This window comes from Pseudophryne corroboree, chromosome 4 (genome assembly GCF_028390025.1).
Source record: "Pseudophryne corroboree isolate aPseCor3 chromosome 4, aPseCor3.hap2, whole genome shotgun sequence".
Classification (NCBI taxonomy): domain Eukaryota; kingdom Metazoa; phylum Chordata; class Amphibia; order Anura; family Myobatrachidae; genus Pseudophryne; species Pseudophryne corroboree.
The window spans coordinates 276,713,301-276,733,481 of NC_086447.1; the positions used below are offsets into that span (position 1 = coordinate 276,713,301).

The 20,181-nt window shown below is 45.6% G+C and overlaps 1 protein-coding gene and 1 long non-coding RNA gene across 7 annotated transcripts in view; one reads left to right on the forward strand and one right to left on the reverse strand.

Annotated features, from left to right (window-relative positions):
• LOC134909364 (uncharacterized) overlaps positions 1 to 7,085 on the reverse strand; it is an 83,124-nt gene extending 76,039 nt beyond the window's left edge. Inside the window, exon 1 of the long non-coding RNA XR_010175896.1 lies at positions 7,003 to 7,085. This is a non-coding gene — a long non-coding RNA (uncharacterized LOC134909364). The remainder of the gene's footprint in view (positions 1 to 7,002) is intronic.
• Positions 1 to 20,181, forward strand: part of SCHIP1 (schwannomin interacting protein 1) — an 821,995-nt gene that overhangs the window by 648,272 nt on the left and 153,542 nt on the right. For 3 of the 6 annotated variants that reach the window (XM_063916148.1, XM_063916147.1, XM_063916150.1), the window contains one exon: positions 14,438 to 15,022. In XM_063916148.1, coding sequence (XP_063772218.1) covers positions 14,438 to 15,022 — 585 coding nt within the window. Of the gene's footprint in view, positions 1 to 12,510; positions 12,588 to 12,619; positions 12,808 to 14,437; positions 15,023 to 20,181 lie in introns of those variants that run through there. The other 3 variants (XM_063916152.1, XM_063916151.1, XM_063916149.1) reach the window with 3 other exon arrangements.

A 20,181-nucleotide genomic window follows, 5' to 3' on the forward strand; every position in this document is an offset into this window, starting at 1 on the left:
CAAGTTTTATGACTGACAGCCACAAGCACTGGTTATGCCTATTACATTGACCATAAATAATTTGAATTGGTCCTGGACAACCAACCCAGGACACCTCTGAAAGTGTCAAGGGCATTCTTGCCTACCCTCCCTCATTCTGCAGGAGACTCCCTGAAATAGCAGCAATCTCCCTGACTCCTTGAATAGTCCAGCAATCTCGCTGATTGCACCTTAATCCCATTGTGCAGCTGTTTCATTCTTTGGGGGGGGGGGGGAATAATCACAGATACATACATTCAAATGGGAACATCAGTGCCATATTTTCCTGCATTGGTTTTAAGGCACAATGGCCCTCATTCTGAATTGATCGCTAGCTGCCGTTGGTCGCTGCGTAGCGATCAGTGAAAATAACGGCTAATCTGCGCATGCGTATGCACCGCAATGTGCACGCGCATCGTACGGGTACGAAGTCCTTTGTGGTTTTGAACTGGTTCTAGCGACAATTCCAATGGCACAGCCGAACGCAAGGAGATCGACAGGAAGTGGGAGTTTCTGGGTGGCAACTGACCGTTTTCTAGGAGTGTTTGGAAAAACGCAGGCGTGGCCGGGCGTTTGCTGGGCGGGTATATGACGTCATTACCGTGTCACTGGTCGCAGCAATCATCGCACAGAATAAGTAACTACAGGGCTGGTCTTGTGCTGCGCAAAAAGTGTTTGCTGCCGTGTGGCTGCACAGGCGTTCGCACTTCTGCAAAATGAAAATACACTCCCCCGTGCGCGGCGACTATGCATTTACACGGCTGCTAAAAGTAGCTAGCGAGCGATCAACTCGGAATGAGGGCCCATGATCACTATGGCTACATGCATTTTAAACAAAAGTTTCTTGTGGCCACTTACAGTATATGGAACCTCTTGTAAAGCACAATACACAAACAAAATCTGCAAAATATAAGTGTCTTTTCTTCAACAGTAGATCTTACTAACTTTGGGGCTCATTTACATTTGGATGTAAGTGATTTTTATGACATGCCTCTTCAATGTAGCAGTACACGTCCGCACTGATAGGTGTTACTTTCACATCTCCCTGAAATGCTTTTTCAAAAGTAGCCAAGTATGCTTTAAGTCGGGTTCTGTTGTATAACCTGGGCAGAGTCAAGTGAGTTTAATAATTCCACTCATACTGTATAGTCATTTTGGACGGGTTGGTATCGGGTGACCAGCGGTTGGGAGACCCGCGTTCACCATACCGACGCCGGGATCCCGTCTGTCAGATGGCCAGCGTGTGTGTGGGGGGGGGGGGGGGGAGCACAACAAAACAACAAAGCCCCTTGTGGGCTTGCTGCGCTTGCCACGCAGCGGGCTCGCCACAGGTTCTATTCGCACTCTATGGGAATAGTCCCTGTTGGTCGATGCCGGTGCCGGTATTGTGACCGCCGGTCACGTAACCGCATCCCTTTTGGACTTGAGGAGCCTGCACACTGCAAGCGTCTGGTTTTTCATTTATTGTTCCTCTCCCTGATGTCAGATAGAGATCATACATACTTTCAGTGGCGTAACTACTGCCCCCGCAGTCCTCGCGGTGGCTTGGGGGCGAGGGGCTGCGGGGGCGCCACTGACTTTGCACAGATTGACATGCGGACGAGCGTCCGCATGTCAATCTGCGGTCTCCTCTCCCTCCTTCCCTCTGCTGCTGCCTCCTGTGTTGGAGGGACACGGAGCGCACATGACGCGCCCCCCTGTGTCCCTCCTGGCTCTCCCCCGGCCGGTCTAATAAGGAAGTGCCGTTCGTGAGCTCTGATTGGCTCACGAACCGGCACTTCCTTTATTAGATCGGCCGGGGGAGAGCCAGGAGGGACACTGGAGAGGCGCGCTATGCGCTCTGTGTCCCTCCAACACAAGGGAGGGGGGGAAGCAGGCACTGGGGGGGCATATACCTGGCACTGGGGGGCATATACCTGGCACTGGGGGCATATACCTGGCACTGGGGGCATATACCTGGCACTGGGGGGGCATATACCTGGCACTGGGGGCATATACCTGGCACTGGGGGGGCATATACCTGGCACTGGGGGGGGGGGAATATTTGGCACTGGGGGGAGTATCTGGCACTGGGGGGGAAGCAGGCACTGTGGGGGAATATCTGGCACTGGGGGCATATACCTGGCACTGGGGGGGGAATATCTGGCACTGGGGGGGAAGCAGGCACTGTGGGGGAATATCTGGCACTGGGGGGGGGCATATACCTGGCACTGGGGGCATATACCTGGCACTGTGGGGGAAGATCTGGCACTGGGGGCATATACCTGGCACTGGGGGGGAATATCTGGCACTGGGGGCATATACCTGGCACTGGGGGGAATATCTGGCACTGGGGGCACATACCTGGCACTGTGGGGGAAGATCTGGCACTGGGGGCATATACCTGGCACTGTGGGGGAAGATCTGGCACTGGGGGCATATACCTGGCACTGTGGGGGAATATCTGGCACTGGGTGCATATACCTGGCACTGTGGGGGAATATCTGGCACTGGGGGCATATGTGGCACTGGGGGCACGGCCCTAGCAACAAGCACTACCCCCTAGCAACGAGCATGACACCCAGTGCATGAAACCCCTGGCAACGAGCATGACACCCTGAGCATGAAAACCCCTGGCACCGTGCATGGAACCAAGAGCATGAGACCCCTGGCAACGAGCAGGTAATTTAAAAGTAATTGGAAGCCTTACTGTAGAACTTAATGTGTAATGGGCATTACGGTGTGTGGTATACTATATCACGGGCATTGTGTGGTATGTGGTATAATGTCTCAGGGTCACTGCAGTGTTTGGCATAATGTATCACGGACATTGCGGTGTGTGTCATAATGTGTCAGGCATTACGGTGTGTTGTATACTATATCACGGGCATTGTGGTATGTGGTATAATGTCTCAGGGTCACTGCAGTGTTTGGCATAATGTATCACGGACATTGCGGTGTGTGTCATAATGTGTCAGGCATTACGGTGTGTTGTATACTATATCACGGGCATTGTGGTATGTGGTATAATGTCTCAGGGTCATTGCGGTGTGTGTCATAATGTGTCACAGACATTGTATGTGCTATAATGTATCAGGGGCATTGCAGTGTGTAGCATAATGTATAACGGGCATTGCGATTCCTGTCATAATGTGTCACAGGCATTACGGTGTGTGGCATAATGTGTCGGGGGCATTACGGTATGTGCATATTGTGTCGTGCATTATTGTGTGTGGAATAATGTCTAAGGGCCATTGCAGTATGTGGCATAATGTATACTGGGCATTACTATAAGGAGGAAAAATGACAAATAATGTAAGAGGCATGAATCAGGATTATTTTTCTTTCCTGTTGTGGCTAACGTCTGGGCGTGCAGGTTGCAAAACTGGGGTATAAGGTAGTCTTTTCCTGCAATACCACACCCCTTTACGTGAAGCCACGCCCATTTAAATGAAGCCACACCCCTTTTTGACATATTTGTCCCTTTACTAGTGCCACTTATAGGCACTAGTAAAGCCGAAGGATTTTTTGGCTTGGGGGAGAAAAATTTCTAGTTACGCCACTGCATACCTTAGTCCTTTTCTAGGTCACTAAGCTATACAACAGTGATAATGCGATATAAATTCATACAGTAGTTTTTGTGTGATGCCAGAAATATAATTCTAAAAAAAAAAAAAAAAATGTTTATGTACAGACACAACCCTTACAGTTTTATTATATGTATATATTTGTATTGTACGGTTTCCCTATTTATCTTTGGCTATGTTAGGCTTTGTATGAACCCAATTTCCACTGTTGTTATGTTGTTTATTACTGTTCCAGTGTTTTAGTGACAACCTCATTTAAGAACAAAACAATGAAAAAATCGGAGTAAATCTGTGAAAAGCACAAACATAATCCAATTGGTCTGATTCTGCATATGCTACAGCAGTGTTTTCCAACCACTGTGGCGTGGAGCAGTCTCCAGGTGTGCCGCCATAGAAGCACAGCCAGGCCCGTCAGTGTTTTGCCGCTACTGAGGCCCTGGAATGATCAATACTGGTGGGTTTAGTGGTTGCAGAGCCAGTTCTAATTTTGGGCCCGGGCAGTGTAGGGCTCTTCTGGCTTTCTCAGATGTGGCTCAGGTGCATGGCCAGCAACAGAAATCTTTGGGCCTAGTACACTGATATCTCTGGGGCCCCCTCAACCCACCTTAACTTGGCAGAGGGGAGCTCTAAAAAACATAGTATATTTCTATCTCTCTCTCATCCTTAGGTTCAGTTATATGGTAGGGGACAGGATTTCCTTCTGTTTGTACACATATGTTGATTGCCAGCTACCAGCACTGGTTTTGCCTATAACACTAACTATAAATATTTTGAATTGGTCTTGGACCACCAATCCAAGGCACCCCTGCAAGTGTCCTGAGGCACCCCAGGCTACCACAGCACAGTTTGAGAACCACTGGTCTAGTGTGTACCCAGCATAATTATTGCAGCTGGTCTGTGGGTTACAGCTCCCAGCTCCACTTCTGCAAAAAATGCAACAATGTAATTTGAGTGACAAACTACAGAGATTAACCCTTTCTGTGACTGCTTGCACAGGGATCACACAACCTCTATTCATAGGGCTGAACTCACTTAGGGGAGAAGTTCTCGCACCGCAAAGAAGTGCAAGTATATACCGCACTTATGGTACCATTGTATTCACAGATATTTTCGGGCAATACACTATGGGCCTAATTCAGAGTTCATCGCAGCAGCAACTTTGTTAGCAGCTGGGCAAAACCATGTGCACAGCAGGGAGGGGGGCATATATAACATGTGCAGAGAGAGTTAGATTTGGGTGGGGTGTGTTCAAACTGAAATCTAAATTGCAGTGTAAAAATAAGGCAGCCAGTATTTACCCTGCACAGAAACAATATAACCCACCCAAATAACTCTCTCTGCAAAACACCTGCAGTGCACATGGTTTTGCCCAACTGCTAACAAACTTGCTGCTGCGATCAATTCTGAATTACCCCCTATATACATAGAAATATCAATTTTTTTACTAGCAGGCATTAAGGTTAGGTTAGGGGTATGGGTTAGAGTCAGGGCCAGCAACAGAAATCTTGGGGCCCAGTACACTGATATCTCTGGGGACCCCTCAACCCCCCTTAACTTGGCAAAGGGGATCTTTAAAAAAAATGGAGCCTTTGACTCAGACTGTCAGTGAGCCCGGCAGGTGGTTTTCATACTGGGCTACACGGCTCTTCGGTGGCGGTGGCACGGACATACATAAAAGCACCAGCGCAGCAACATACATAATGATGGCATTACAGTATGGACCACAAGGAATGGACCAAGTAATGGGGTAAAAGGAGGGGAGGGGAGCGTTTAGGTGTCCTGTTAATTGTTTTCCTGCTTAAATTGAGCAGGTGGAGCATACACTTTAAAAAGCAATATTGGCACTGTGGCCCCATTATTTATGTCCTTAATACTTGGGGCCCTCTGAACTTCGGGGCCCTGCATTAATTTCTGATGTTAACAGGGATTACAACTATACAAATGTAACCATTCTCGTCGTGGCTACATCTTATCGCAATTGCGCCTTGTTAGGCGCGACTGCACCACGTACGTCTGGACATCTAGGATGTGTGTGCCCCATTCGCATGGATGGGAGCGGAAAATGCCACAGATCGGCACGGCTAGGCGCAGGCGCGCATAGCTGCGTCGAGGATGCACATTTCCCTCAGATGTAGCCATGATCAGCATGGTTATATCTGTATATAGTATTGGATAAAAACAAAAGTAATGATTAAAGCACAATATAATTCTTTTACATCTCTGCACATTAATAAAAATGGATCAGCCTGCAATACTGGCACACTGAGATTTAGGAAGGCAGAGAGAGAGTAAAGGATTTAATTTGCAACATTACAGGCTCACCAAACAACTCCAAGGAGATGTCATAGGTGCAGCCGCACATAAAGGATTTAGGGGTAGATTTATTAAGCTCGGTGAAGTGATAAATTGGAAGGTGATAAAGGATCAGCCAGTCAGCTCCTAACTGTCATTTTTCAAACCCAGCCTGTGATATGGTAGTTAGGATCTGATTGGCTGGTCCTTTATCACCTTACACTTTATCACTTCACCGAGCTTAATAAATCTGCCCCTTAATTAGGAACATCGGGGCAGATGTATTAACCAGGAGAAGGCATAAGGAAGTGATAAAACAGTGATAAGTGCAAGGTCATAAACGCACCAGCCAGTCAGCTCCTAACTGTCAATTTACATATTGGAGCTGATTGGCTGGTGTGTTATCACCTTGCACTTATCACTGGTTTATCACTTTCTCATGCCTTCTCCAGGTTAATACATCTGCCCCCTTATACTGTAGGCCTATCTAGACAGTGCTTTTCAAATATCTCCAAAGGCACATTTGCAGCCGCTTGTGGTTGTTAAGTAACGGCACTGTCCCAATAGGTGTGAGATTTTGTTTTTTATCCAATACTATGCTATCCCCAAGGTCATAAGTCATATATTATAATAGTCCAGACCCTCCAACATGACCCATTCCATTAGGTATAAAATGCTCTGTTCCTGGACTTCCCATTTGATTGATGATTTCCGTCACCTGTCTTGAACTAGTTAAATGATAAGAAAGGTGTTTCTTCACAGGTGATGGCAATCATAAATTAAGAGGGAAGTCCAGGAACAGAGCAGTTTGTACCTAATGGAATGGTTCATGTTGGAGGGTATGATAGTCATGCTAAAAGCATACTTGCCTACCTGACCCTCTCCATGAGGGAGAAAATGCTCTGTTCCTGGACTTTCCTGGTAATGTATGATTGCCATTACCTGTGGTGAAACGCCTTTCTTATCAATTAACTAGCTCACCACAGGTGATGGCAATCATACATTACCAGGAAAGCCCAGGAACAGAGCATTTTCTTCCTCATTGAGGGGGTCAGGTAGGCAAGCATGGCTAAAAGTCTGCCGACGATTCGAACTAAGCTGCTCTTATCTTTGTCCAGTCACTAACCTTCTACCAGTGTGCTGTGCCGTGCCAGGCCAGGCCTCTGGAGGTATATGTGAGTGACAGCAACAGCAGAGCCCTGATATAGGCAGTTGTCATTATGACATCACAGCATGACCTCTCACACCCCACCAGACCGGCTAAGACTGGTTATTTCTGTTTTGAGGCCCTTGTTGAAGTTGTTGTTTACATGACTGTCCTAAGGGAAATGTGATTTTACTTATTATTTAAAACTATTACATTCAGAACTGAAAATTTTTATTACCACCGTTTGCATTTTTATTACTACAGTTTTGCTCGCTTAGGGGGTGATTCAGACCTGATCGTAGATGTGCTAAATTTAGCACATCTACGATCAGCTTCCCTGATATGCGGGGGGACGCCCAGTACAGGGCTAGTCCACCCCACATGTCAGGGCCGACCCCCCCGCACAAGTACAAAAGCATCACACAGTGGCAATGCTATTGTACTGGAAGAGTAGCTCCCAGCCAGAGCAGCTCCTGCGTGCTGGTAGGGAGCTACTTGATGCAGCCCGGGTCGCAGCGGCTGCGTGTGATGTCATGCAGCCACCGCGGCCCGCCTCCCCAACGGTCCGGGCACACCTGCATTGCCCAGCCCCTGCCCCCTAAATGGTGGCTAAACGACGCCGGCCCACCCAGCAACCGCCTCTGCCTGTCAATCAGGCAGAGGAGATCGCAGGGCTAAGACAGCCGTTGGCTGTCTGCCATGCGCCGGCGCACTGTGGCGCCAGCGCAGTTCAGGCCTGATCACTGCTGTGCAAAAACTCGCAGCACCGATCAGGTCTTAATTAGCCCCTTAGTGCCATCTAATATTGTGATGTATATTTTATATTTTACACATAGGGCCTGATTCAGGTTGGATTGCAATCGCAATAAGCGATCCAACTGCAAAAATTGCTATGAGGATGCAAGCTCATGCGCAGAATTTGTAATCCTTACTGAATTAGGCCCATTGATCACAACATTTATTTGTAAACAATATTTGCAGTTTTTCTTCAGGGACAAACACAAAAGATGCTTGGGGCTGCTAACACGTGGGTAAGCCACGTAAAGCTTCCCATGGGTCAGTGGCGTCACAACGGGGGTGCGGCCCGCACCCAAGTGTCACTCGCCAAGGGGTGACACCAAAGTGTCAGCTCCTCTTCAGTGACAGGAGCCGGGTGTTGCACTGTGACATTACGTGCAGCACCCAGCCTCTGTCACTGTGCAGGAACCAGCACCACGTACACACTAGTTCCCGGGTGCAGTCCGCAACCCCCCGGGACACCTAGAGCGATAAAATGGAGATTTGAGCCACAAGGCAACGCCGCTATCTATGAGACCATGCCTCCTTTATGCCATTGCGCGGCTTAGCCACACGCCCTGCAATACCATTTCTTTCCCCTCCACTCCAGGTGTCACCAGTGACAGTGACACCTATGCCATGCTTGTAGCAGCTGGTCCTAAGATCTACGCCTGCAGCCCTGAGTGTTTGCCCCTGTGACTTGTTGATCATCATAGCTAAGCAGAAGCTTACTGGAAACTGCAGGGGCTTAGACTGAAAAGAAAAAAACTGATGGGTATAAAGGGTATACATGGTATAAACACAGTCTCACCTACACCACATCCCCTTAGAATCTCTGCCTCAATTAGGTTCCTCTGCAGAGCAGTCACTTTGTTTAAGTCAGGGGTGGGGAATCTCAGGCCCTCGCGCCGTATAAGGCCCGCAAAGCCACTTGATCCGGCCCGTCCAGGCTCACCTAACCAAGGCAGATGCCGGGCACCCGCTGAGATTTTGTTACTAGCGGGCGCCTGGCTTCTTCCCCTCAGCAACAGCCGGAGGCAGGAGCTCACTCCTGAGCTCCGGCTTACGCCTCTAGCAGTATGCGTGTGTGCTATGGGAGATATGTCATGACGTCTCTCCCATAGTTCTGAGAAGCGGGCAGCCAGGCAGAGGGCAAGGGTCCGGAAGCAGTAGCGGGGCTGGTGAGTATTGTGTTTTTTTTTTTCTTTTAATGTGTGTGTGTAAGCAGTGCTACTAGGGGGCATATCTACTGGGGGCAGGCTAATTTTTAAATTGATAATTTTTGTATGGCCCCCGAAGGATTTTATAAATATTCAAATGGCCCTTGGTAGAAAAAAGGTTCCCCACCCCTGGTTTAAGTCATACTTGCCTACCCTTCCTCATTCTGCAGGAGACTCCTGAAATAGCAGCAATCTCCTTGACTAGTTGAATAGTCCAGCAATGTCCCTGATTGCACCTTAACCCCATTATGCAGCTGCATACCTCCCAACATGACCCTCGCCAGGACAGAATGCTCTGCTCCTAGACTTCCCTCTAAATGTATGATTACCATCACTACTACTGTAATCTCCTCCTGACTGGCATTCCTGACAAATACCTCTCTCCACTCCAATCTATCCTCAATGCTGCTGCCCGGCTCATCTTCCTCACCAAACGCACTACGTCCACCTCTCCTCTCTTACTAGACCTTCACTGGCTCCCCTTCCCTTTCAGAATCCATTTCAAGCTTCTCACACTCGCTTACAAAGCCCTCACCCACTCCTCTCCCATCTACATCTCTGACCTTATCTCCCTTTACATTCCCACCAGTCCTCTTCGCTCTGTTAATGCATGCCGACTCTCCTGTCTACTGAGTACTTCCTCCCACTCCTACCTCCAAGATTTTTCACGTGCTGCACCACTTCTCTGGAATTTCCTACCTCTCCCCCTCAGACTCTCCACCTCTCTACAAAACTTCAAAAGATCTCTCAAGACCCACTTCTTCACCAAACCCAGCCAAATCTCATCCTAACCCTCTGTTCTACGCTCTCTATGTACCCCATCTGTGTCACCCCTGTCTGTCTACCCCTCCCCTTTAGAATGTAAGCTCTCATGAGCAGAGCCCTCTTCCCTCATGTGCTTATCCTTTCTTACTTTAATAATCTTCAACTACACCAAATACAGCAGTCTTCTGCCACCTGATACTTATTCCAGTGTCATCTGCTGATGTAACTATGTTTATCTATCCTGTACTTGTCCTATACTGTCATCAACTGTAAGTTGCTGTTTTCCTGTTTATTTGTTTATGTACTCTGTAATTGGGCGCTGCGGAACCCTTGTGGCACCATAAAAAGAAAGGATAATAATCACCTGTGCTGCAACACCTTTGTTATCTACTAACCTGTTCAACACAAGTACCAGCAATCATAAATTAAGAGAAAAATCCAGAAGCAGAGCATTTTGTCCCTCCTGGAGAGGGTCATGTTGGGAGGTACAGTATGCAGCTGTTACACTCTGGGAGGGGAGGGGGATAATCACAGATACATACATTCAAATGGGAACATCAGTGCCCTTTCTCTGCATTGGTTATAAGTATAGTTGCCTACCCTCCCTCATTCTGCAGTGCGACTCCCTGAAATAGAAGCAATCTCCCTCACTCCCTGAAAAGTCCAGCAATCTCCCTGATTGCACCTTAACCCCATTATGCAGCTCTTAAGGGCCCTACATATTTAAAGATCCGCCGCCGAGCTGCTCGGCGGCAGATACGGCCGACGGGCGACCTGGTGGCGGGGGGCAGTGACGGGGGGAGTGAAAGTTACTTCACTCCCCCCATCGCATGGCTCCATAGAAGTGCAGGCAAATATGGACGAGATCGTCCATATTGGCCTGCATGCACAGCTGACGGGGCACCAGCGATGAAGGTGCGCGGGGCCGCGCATCGTTCATCGCTGGTGCCTCCACACTAAAAGATATGAACAGTATCTTGTTCAATAATGAACGAGATCGTTCATATCTTTGAGTGATATCGCCCAGTGTGTAGGGCCTATAACATTCTTTGGGGAAAAAGAAATCAGAGATACATACATTCAAAAGGGATCATTAGTGCCATTTCCCTGCACTGGTTATAAGGCACAATGGGGCAGCTGTATTAACCTGGAGAAGGCATAAGGAAGTGATAAACGAGTGATATGTGCAAGGTGATAAAGGCACCAGCCAATCAGATCCTAACTGTTAATTTACATCTTGGAGCTGATTGGCTGGTGCCTTTATCACCTTGCCCATATGACTGGTTTATCACTTCCTTATGCCTTCTCCAGGTTAATACATATGCCCCAATGATCCCTATGGCCACTTACAGTATATGGAAGCTCTTGTAAAACACAATACACAAACAAATCCTGAAAAATATCAGTGTCTTTTCTTCAACAAGTAGATCTTACTAACTTTGGGGATCACATACCTCCCAACTTTGATCTCAGCGGTGGAGGGACAGCAACGCGTGCGCCGTTTTTAGGGGGCGTGACCTAACGGAAAGGGGCGTGGCCTCACGGCAAGTGCCTCGATCGCAAGCCACACCCCTGTTTTCGTCATTATGGTGGCATGAACAGCGCTGTGAGAGCTGCTGGTCATGCCCCCTGTCCCTCTCTGCCGTGAATAGACGCTGTGCGCATGCGCACAGCATCTATTCACCGCTGCTCTCCACAGAGGAGCGAGTGACAGGGAGGGAATCTCCCAACTGCCGCCCCACCCGCGGGACACTGCGACGCGCGAGTGGGACAGCGGGACAGACCGTGAAAAACGGGACTGTCCCGCCAAAATCGGGACAGTTGGGAGGTATGGGATCATTTACATTTAGATGTAAGTAATTTTCATGACACGCCTCTCCGATGTAGCAGTAAGCGACCGCGCTGATTGTTGTTACTTTCACAGTCTCCCTGAAATGCTTTTTCAAAAGTAGGCAAGTATGGTTATAAGGCACAGTGGGGCAGATGTATTGACCTGGAGAAGGCATAAGGAAGTGATAAAGCAGTGATATGTGCAAGGTGATAAAGCCACCAGCCAATCAGCATCAATATGTAAATTAACAGTTAGGAGGTGATTGGCTGGTGCGTGTATCACCTTGCATTTATCACTGGTTTATCACTTCCTTATGCCTTCTCCAGGATAATACATCTGCCTCAATGATCCCTATGGCTACATGCATTTTAAAAAAAGTTTCTCGTGGCCACTTACAGTATATGAAACCTCTTGTAAAGCACAATACACAAACAAATTCTGCAAAATATAAGTGTCTTTTCTTCAACAAGTAGATCTTACTAACTTTGGGGCTCATTTACATTTAGATGTAAGTGATTTTTAGGACATGCCTCTCAGATGTAGCAGTACACATCCGCACTGATAGGTGTTACTTTCACATCTCCCTGAAATGCGTTTTCAAAAGTAGCCAAGTATGGTCAAAGCCAAGGGAACCCCAGGGTGCCACGGCACACAGTCTGAGAACCACTGATATAGAGTGAAATGCTCATATCGGAGCTTCAGCAATACATAAAAAGACAGCTCTAAAATAAATATAATAAAATAAAAAAATCTGTTCGGTTCCAGATCAGTTGAAATTCGTTTTAGGAAAAGAAAGAGGTCTTACTGTATAACTGTCCAACTAGATATGAAAAGAGCTTTGTGCACTATGTAGAGGGCGCGCCCTGATTTACCTAACCTCTGTCCGCTAGGTGGCGCTAGGATCCGTAGCAACCGAACAAAAGCCCAGTTTATACAGCAGCAGCAGCCGGCACCCCAGTCATGCTAAATACGTACGTATCCTCCGGAATTCCTATTCCCGGCACTTTACGCAGTGACGTGTTGGGGCTGGGAGTGAGGAGTTTCCGTAGCTGTGGATGTGTGTGCCGGCCAGGCGGCGCCGGTGCTCAGTGTCCTCCAGTCCTGGGTGACTGAGAAGGAGGGAGCGGGCGGCGCTGCGTCACTTAGCGGCTCAGGGATGGAGGGCTTTAAGGTACAGGCTCCGTGCAGCAGGTAGGGGAGGATCACGGTGGGCTGAATGGCAAGTGAGGGCACAATGTGGCCGCTCACATACAGTATAGGAGTGTCACCTGTAGGAATATGTCACAATATATATAAGTAATGTATGTATGTATGTGTGTGTATATATATATATATATATATATATATATATATATATAGATATATTAGTGTGTGTCAGGCTGTTACGATTGTATACATGATTTGACAGACCATTGTGTGCATGTGTTATGTGACTACCTTGGAGTGCAGGCTGCTGTATACACAGGTGGTGCACATATGCAGGATCATGTATGTGTGCATTAGTGTGTATCTATGCTTCTAGTGTATATACTTCTAGATGTCTGGAAACCAAGTAGAGCCCTGGAAAAATGCAGTTTTAAGTAAGAAGTATGGGGGTAGATTTGCCTGCAGTGTATGGATTATGCATGTGCCTAATGTTATATGTATTTGTGGCTATATGAGATGTCTTCTACATGCTTGTGTGTTGCCTGCATTGTTCCGTGGCCTTCACTTTATTGCAGAGCCACAATAATGATGCTGAAAGTGCAATCTTCTCTCAGTCTCAGGTGACTCTATGGGTAAGAAAGCTTAGATTAGTATTTGGTAGATATGCCACAAATGACTGATCTTTAATAAAAATGGAAATCAGGTTTATACTCTTTATTATGTCCAGGTACTGAATGAAAATGAATTGCCTATTCATGCTGTTGCAGTATTCTGAGACCATCAAGGAAAGCCATTGTATCAATTTATTGCAGTTACAGTCTTTCTCTGTTACATTTACTTGCTAATTGGTTAATACCATTAATGTTATACTAGGTGTTTAATCAGTTATTGTGTAGTTATGCCAATTTTGTGTCTGTTTGCATGACAGGGTTTCAGAATTTTCTCCAATGTCCGCAACAATTAAATCTTTGCCATTTTATTAGTCCTTTCAGCACTCCTGTTCAGCATTCATGTGACTGTAATTAGATTTTTATAATTCACATCTTCTTCATACTGTACGTTGTCGTGGATAGAGTGTAAGCTCATTGGTGCAGGATCATCTCTCCTGACTCCTTTGGTAAAAGCATTATAAATATCTCTAGAATTGTCATTTTCCTGGCTGCTGTATAGATACTGCAAAGACTGAGCACCCAAGCTTAGGCACTGTATAAATATACATCCGATTATAAATGCAGTTCTCTGCCAGGTGACTGGATCTTCTGTTACCGAATGAGTCTGCAGAAATAAAACACCAAAGATGTGCCAACACGATCCTAACGCTTATAGCTAAAATATATACAATAGTGAAGGAATTTAATTAATCACGAGGTGTAGAAAGGATTGTAATATGTGGGTATTCTGCTTATTATCACACGGTCACCGATGTGTATGTAAATCATCTCCTGGAGGTGAGCAGAGTGCAGCACAGAGTGGGAGGAGGACAGGAATCTTTACAGCCTCAGGGGATGGATATTCTCCCTGACAGTTTCCAGTTGCTTCATGTTGTGAGTTTTTCTTTATTCCCAGAGAGCGAGTATAGACAGGGTGCTTGACTTTGATGAAAACAAAGCAAAACATTAATCTTTCTTTCACCTTTTCTGTCTCCCTTTGGTTTGGCTGTTCTGTTCACTCCCAGGATTACAGAGAGGATGGCATGGATTTAGGAAGTGATGCTTGTAGCCGCTCAAGTTCCGAATCCAGCTCCAACAAAGTGACCCCTTGCTCGGACTGTAAGTCTTCCCCCAGCCTGGAGCTGGCTGCCCTGGAGGATTATGAGGAGGACTTTTTGGTGGATAAGGTGAGCGATGAGTGGGAGGATGAAGACGAGGAGGAGGAAGAAGAAGCTGTTGATGATGGATTTCCTAAGGACAATTGTTTTGCGAGGACTGCCGCTGGCAGGAGTTTAGCGGAAGAGTTTGAGGACATTAAAGGAGGTCACCTTTCTGCTATCAATGGAAACCCTTCTCATCGGCACAAATTAAATGGAAACTTGGTAACCGGGAAGCCCCCAAATAGAGCAAAGCACAGCCCTCCTAAACCACAGAATAACACTGGTAGATTGCCTCCACTAAACTCATTTTCTGGTTCAGGGCCCCCTATGAGGGATGAAGCCCAGCTTCCTACAATGGACTGGGAAGCCTTGGAGAAGCACCTTGCAGGACTACAGTTCCAGGAACAGGAGTCCCGGAACCAGAAACAGGCCAGGTCCAACTACACATCAGTAAGTTTTCTTCCTTACTATTTTATATCTGTGTTAACTTGAAATGCAGAACATTCCAGACATTACATACAAGTATATAATTTTGTCTTCTTGCTGATGTGTCAGTAACTTACAGCATGTACAGGGGCTGTGGGACACGACTTGGCAGGGTTGTTGTCCTAATATGAGCGCCCTTAACTATATAACCTTCTTTTAAAGAGTTTAGATATATCGTGGCTAAAATCTGTTTTCTGAGACACTCTGGGTGGTTCTCCATGTGTAGTGCTTGCTCAGCCTCTGTTTCTGCAAAGCCAAGTTATTTAAGAATGTATTTTAGGATAGTGGTTCAGAACTGCATATTTCGGTCACTCTACAAAGCCAAGTTACAGATGTGCATGATCACCATGGTAACAAATTAACTGATTAGTGATTCTGTAAGAATGTCCCCAGTGTTTGGTCAGGTGATACCCTGAATGCTCCCTGTTTGTGGCTTTGAGATCATTTATCTCTTCTACGGTATATTTTCCTTTTATCATATAGATTAAGGTGATACATATACATATATAAAATTGCAATATTAAGTAGTCTGGTACTAAATAAGGGTTTTGTTTAGGGGAATTTCACCACATACAATATGTATTCTCTACCTAGGCTACATAAGTGTACTGACATCTATAGAGCTAAAATCCTTCTTTCTGTATGATACTGATTTTGTATCTAAGGGCCAGATGTACTAAGGCCCGGGTTTATCAAGCCTTAGAGAGTAATAAACAGCATGGTGATAAAGTTCCAGCCAACCAGCCCCTAACTGTCATGTTTCAAACAAAGCCTGTGACATGGCAGTTAGGAGCTGTTTGGTTGGTACTTTATCACCCTGCTATTTATCACTCTCCAAGGCTTGATAAATGGTGGCCTCAGCCTTAAAAAGTGATATATTTCATGGTGATAAAGTACCAGCCAATCAGCTCCTAACTGCCGTGTCACAGGCTGTGTTTGAAAAATTACAGTTTGTTGCTGGTTGGTTGGTTCTTTATTACCATGAAATTTACACTTTTCAAGGCTTAGTACATCTGGCCCTAATGCCCTGATTCAGAGTTGTGCGCAAAACCAATGTCTTCTCAGTTGAGCGATTATCGGCGTGTGCGTCCAACTCTCACTGCACATGTGCCGCTATGTTCTTGCGACAGCAACAGCAGAGAGGATTTATTCACAAAGTAATTAACAGGCTCCATTTGCGAGGGGCACTGGGGAGTGGTGGTAAAATAAGCATGTCATGACCATTTTCGAGCCTACATCTATGATCCCGTGGCTCCAGCGTTTTTACTTCTTGTGGCCATGCTGCACGACAGTAGGGTTATTCAGATGTTCGCTAATCGACTGATCCGTGATTAACGCTGCATCTTTGTACACATCCGCTGGGACTTGCAAAGCCGCCAGTGAGTGTCCCAATATAAATCCAGGCGGCTGCAGCGTTTGCATATTCTTACACAGTATCTGCGTTCACTTTCGCCGTTGCATTGACATTAGCATACAGCTCTGAATCGGGGTCTAGATCTACAAAAATAACAGTTTATGTTTTCTACTTCATAAATATTGTAAGGTTTGCGCAAATGCGCTAAGCGTACATTTGTTTTTAACAAAAACATAGTTTGTTTTTTTCCAAAGTACGTGTTTCCTTTGTAAAAGCAGTGGCAGTTTTGGGACTGAAATAGCCTTTAGTTAGAAGCCAATAGTAATTATAGGGAGACTCTTAGAAGGAATTCCAGTATATTTTCCAGAAAAGGTGGTAACGCTATCTGCACATCCTTTCATATTCTCCTTGGCAATGCAGGCAGGTGAGGCATCACTGAGCAAGTTAATTCCAAGTAAATGGCCCATGCCAGATCATTAGGGCTTTCACATATGGGCATTGAAAAACAATGCTAATTAAAGCATTGACAGAACCAGAACTTTGTCCTTGCTCTAAGAGAGTGTCAGAAGTTGCTCATTTGTGAATCAAAGCCTTCTTGCAGCATAGTGATATGTATTTTAGCAAGCATTCACCTGCACCTGCGTGCTGCAGTAAAATCACAACTTGTCAGAAAGTCTTTGTGTGTGTACAGGCCCATTAGCTTACATTATTCACATCAAAGTACAATTGTGCTCTTAAGTTTACATACCCTAGCAGAATTTGTGATTTTCTGGCCATTTGTTAGAGAATATGAATGATAACTCACAAACTTTTCTGTCACTCATGGTTAGTGGTTGGGTGAAGCCATTTATTGTCAAACAACTGTGTTTACTCTCTTTAAATCATAATGACAACAGAAACTACCCAAATGACCCTGATCAAAAGTTTACATACCCTGGAAATTATGGCCTGAAAACATGCACACAAGTTGACACAAACGGATTTGAATGGCTACTAAAGGTAACCATCCTCACCTGTGATCTGTTTGCTTGTAATCGGTGTGTGTGTATAAAAAGTCAGTGAGTTTCTGGACTCCTGAAAGACCCTTGCATCTTTCATCCAGTGCTGCACTGATGTGTCTGGATTCTGAGTCATGGGGAAAGCAAAAGAATTGTCAAAAGATCTGCGGGAAAAGGTAACTGAACTGTATAAAACAGGAAAGGGATATAAAAAGATATCTAAGCAATTGAGAATGCCAATCAGCAGTGTTCAAACTCTAATTAAGAAGTGGAAAATGAGGGATTCTGTGGAAACCAAATCACGGTCAGGTAGACCAACAAAAAGTTCAGCCAGAACTGCCAGGAAAATTGTTCGGGATGCAAAGAAAAATCCACAAATAACTTCAGCTGAAATACAGGACTCTCTGAAAAAAAAGTGGTGTGGTTGTTTCAAGATGCACAATAAGGAGGCATTTGAAGAAAAATGGGCTGCATGGTCGAGTCGCCAGAAGAAAGCCATTACTACGCAAATGCTACAAAGCATCCCGCTTACAATACTCCAAACAGCACAGAGACAAGCCTCAAAACTTCTGTAACAAAGTCATTTGGAGTGATGAGACCAAAATTGAACTTTTTGGCCACAACCATAAACGTTACATTTGGAGAGGAGTCAACAAGACCTATGATTAAAAGTACACCATTCCTACTGTGAAACACGGAGGTGGATCACTGATGTTTTGGGGATGTGTGAGCTACAAAGGCACTGGAAACTTGGTCAAAATTGATGGCAAGATGAATGCAGCATGTCATCAGAAAATACTGGAGGAAAATTTGCACTCATCAGCCCGGAAGCTGCGCATGGGACATACTTGGACGTTCCAACATGACAATGATCCAAAACACAAGGCCAAGTCGACATGTCATTGGCTACAGCAGAATAAAGTGAAGGTTCTGGAGTGGCCATCTCAATCTCATGACCTCAATATCATTGAGCCACTCTGGGGAGATCTCAAACGTGCAGTTCATGCAAGACAGCCCAAGAATTTACAGGAACTGGAGGCTTTTTGCCAAGAATGAGCAGCTTTACCATCTGAGAAAATAAAGAGCTTCATCCACAACTACCACAAAAGACTTCAAGCTGTCATTGATGTTAAAGGGGGCAATACACGGTATTAAGAACTGGGGTATGTAAACTTTTGATCAGGGTCATTTGGGTAGTTTTTGTTGTCATTATGATTTAAAAAGAGTAAACACAGTTGTTTGACAATAAATGGCTTCACCCAACCACTAACCATGAGCGGAAGAAAAGTTTGTGAGTTATCATTCATATTCTCTGACAAATGGCCAGAAAATCACAAATTCTGCTAGGGTATGTAAACTTATGAGCACAACTGTATATTCCGGAGATTTTGAGACTGCATTAAACGCTCTCAAGGGCTCCTCCATGAATAGGAGGACACTGCTCTCTGTATCTGATTGAGGTGGTTCCATGACGTTACTGGCAGGCAGGCTAATGCAGACACCAGCTTGGAGCCCTCCCTACACTTGTTCACATACTTAGAAATCTGTGATTTCTAAAATCAAGTGAGAGAAGCAGGAAGGTAATTGCTTTTGTTACATTTTAAGTTTGGAAATCAGTTTGAGGGCTCTTCAATATCATTGCTGGTCTCTGAGTAGATTAGTACTCAGTCAAACATCTAAAGTACCAGTACAAAAATGTGACATTAATGTTATTTAATATATGTAATGCAGCTCAAGAAGACTGACAATGCAAATAGTTTAGAACTCATCACGTTTGCCATATATTACAATATATATATATATATTTTTTAATGCAAATAAGTTAGTAAAATGCAGTCACTGTACAGTGATCACATGGACCACGTGTGAAAATAGACCAATGATAATTCTTGCAGCCACCACAGAACTGAATGGATGTAGATCAGAGGTTCTCAAACTCGGTCCTCGGGGGCCCACACAGTGCATGTTTTGCAGGTCTCCTCACAGAATCGAAAGTGAAATAATTAGCTCCACCTGTGGACCTTTTAAAATGTGTCAGTGAGTAATTAATACACCTGTGCACCTGCTGGGTTACCTGCAAAACATGCACTGTGTGGGCTCCCGAGGACCGAGTTTGAGAACCTCTGATGTAGATAATGCGGATTACATGCACAGTGAATTATAAGGGTGAACTTCCCTAAATTGGAGCGCTTCCTGCTAGAAGAATGTTCGGGATTCCTGGCGTTGGTGTTTTGATGCCGTGATCCCGATCTCCGTCGGGATTTTGATGTCTGTATTATGACGCCAGTCGGGATTCCGGCTTCTGTATTTAGGCCGCTGGGATCACGTCCGGCAGCATTGTAACTATGGGCCTAATTCTGAGTTGATCGCAGCAGCAATTTTGTTAGCAGTTGGGCAAAACCATGTGCACTGCAGGGGAGGCAGATATAACATATGCAGAGAGAGTTAGATCTGGGTGGGGTGTGTTCAAACTGAAATCTAAATTGCAGTGTAAAAATAAAGCAGCCAGTATTTACCCTGCACAGAAACAAAATAACCCACCCAAATCTAACTCTCTCTGCACATGTTATATCTGCCCCCCCTGCAGTGCACATGGTTTTGCTCAATTACTAACAAACTTGCTGCTGCGATCAACTCAGAATTACCCCCTATATCCATATGTGTGCGTGTGGACATATATATGTGTATACATTTGCGTGTGTGACACATAAAAGCAAACAACCAATAATTATTATTAATCATAAATGAAGACCCATGTATCTAGGCTGGAT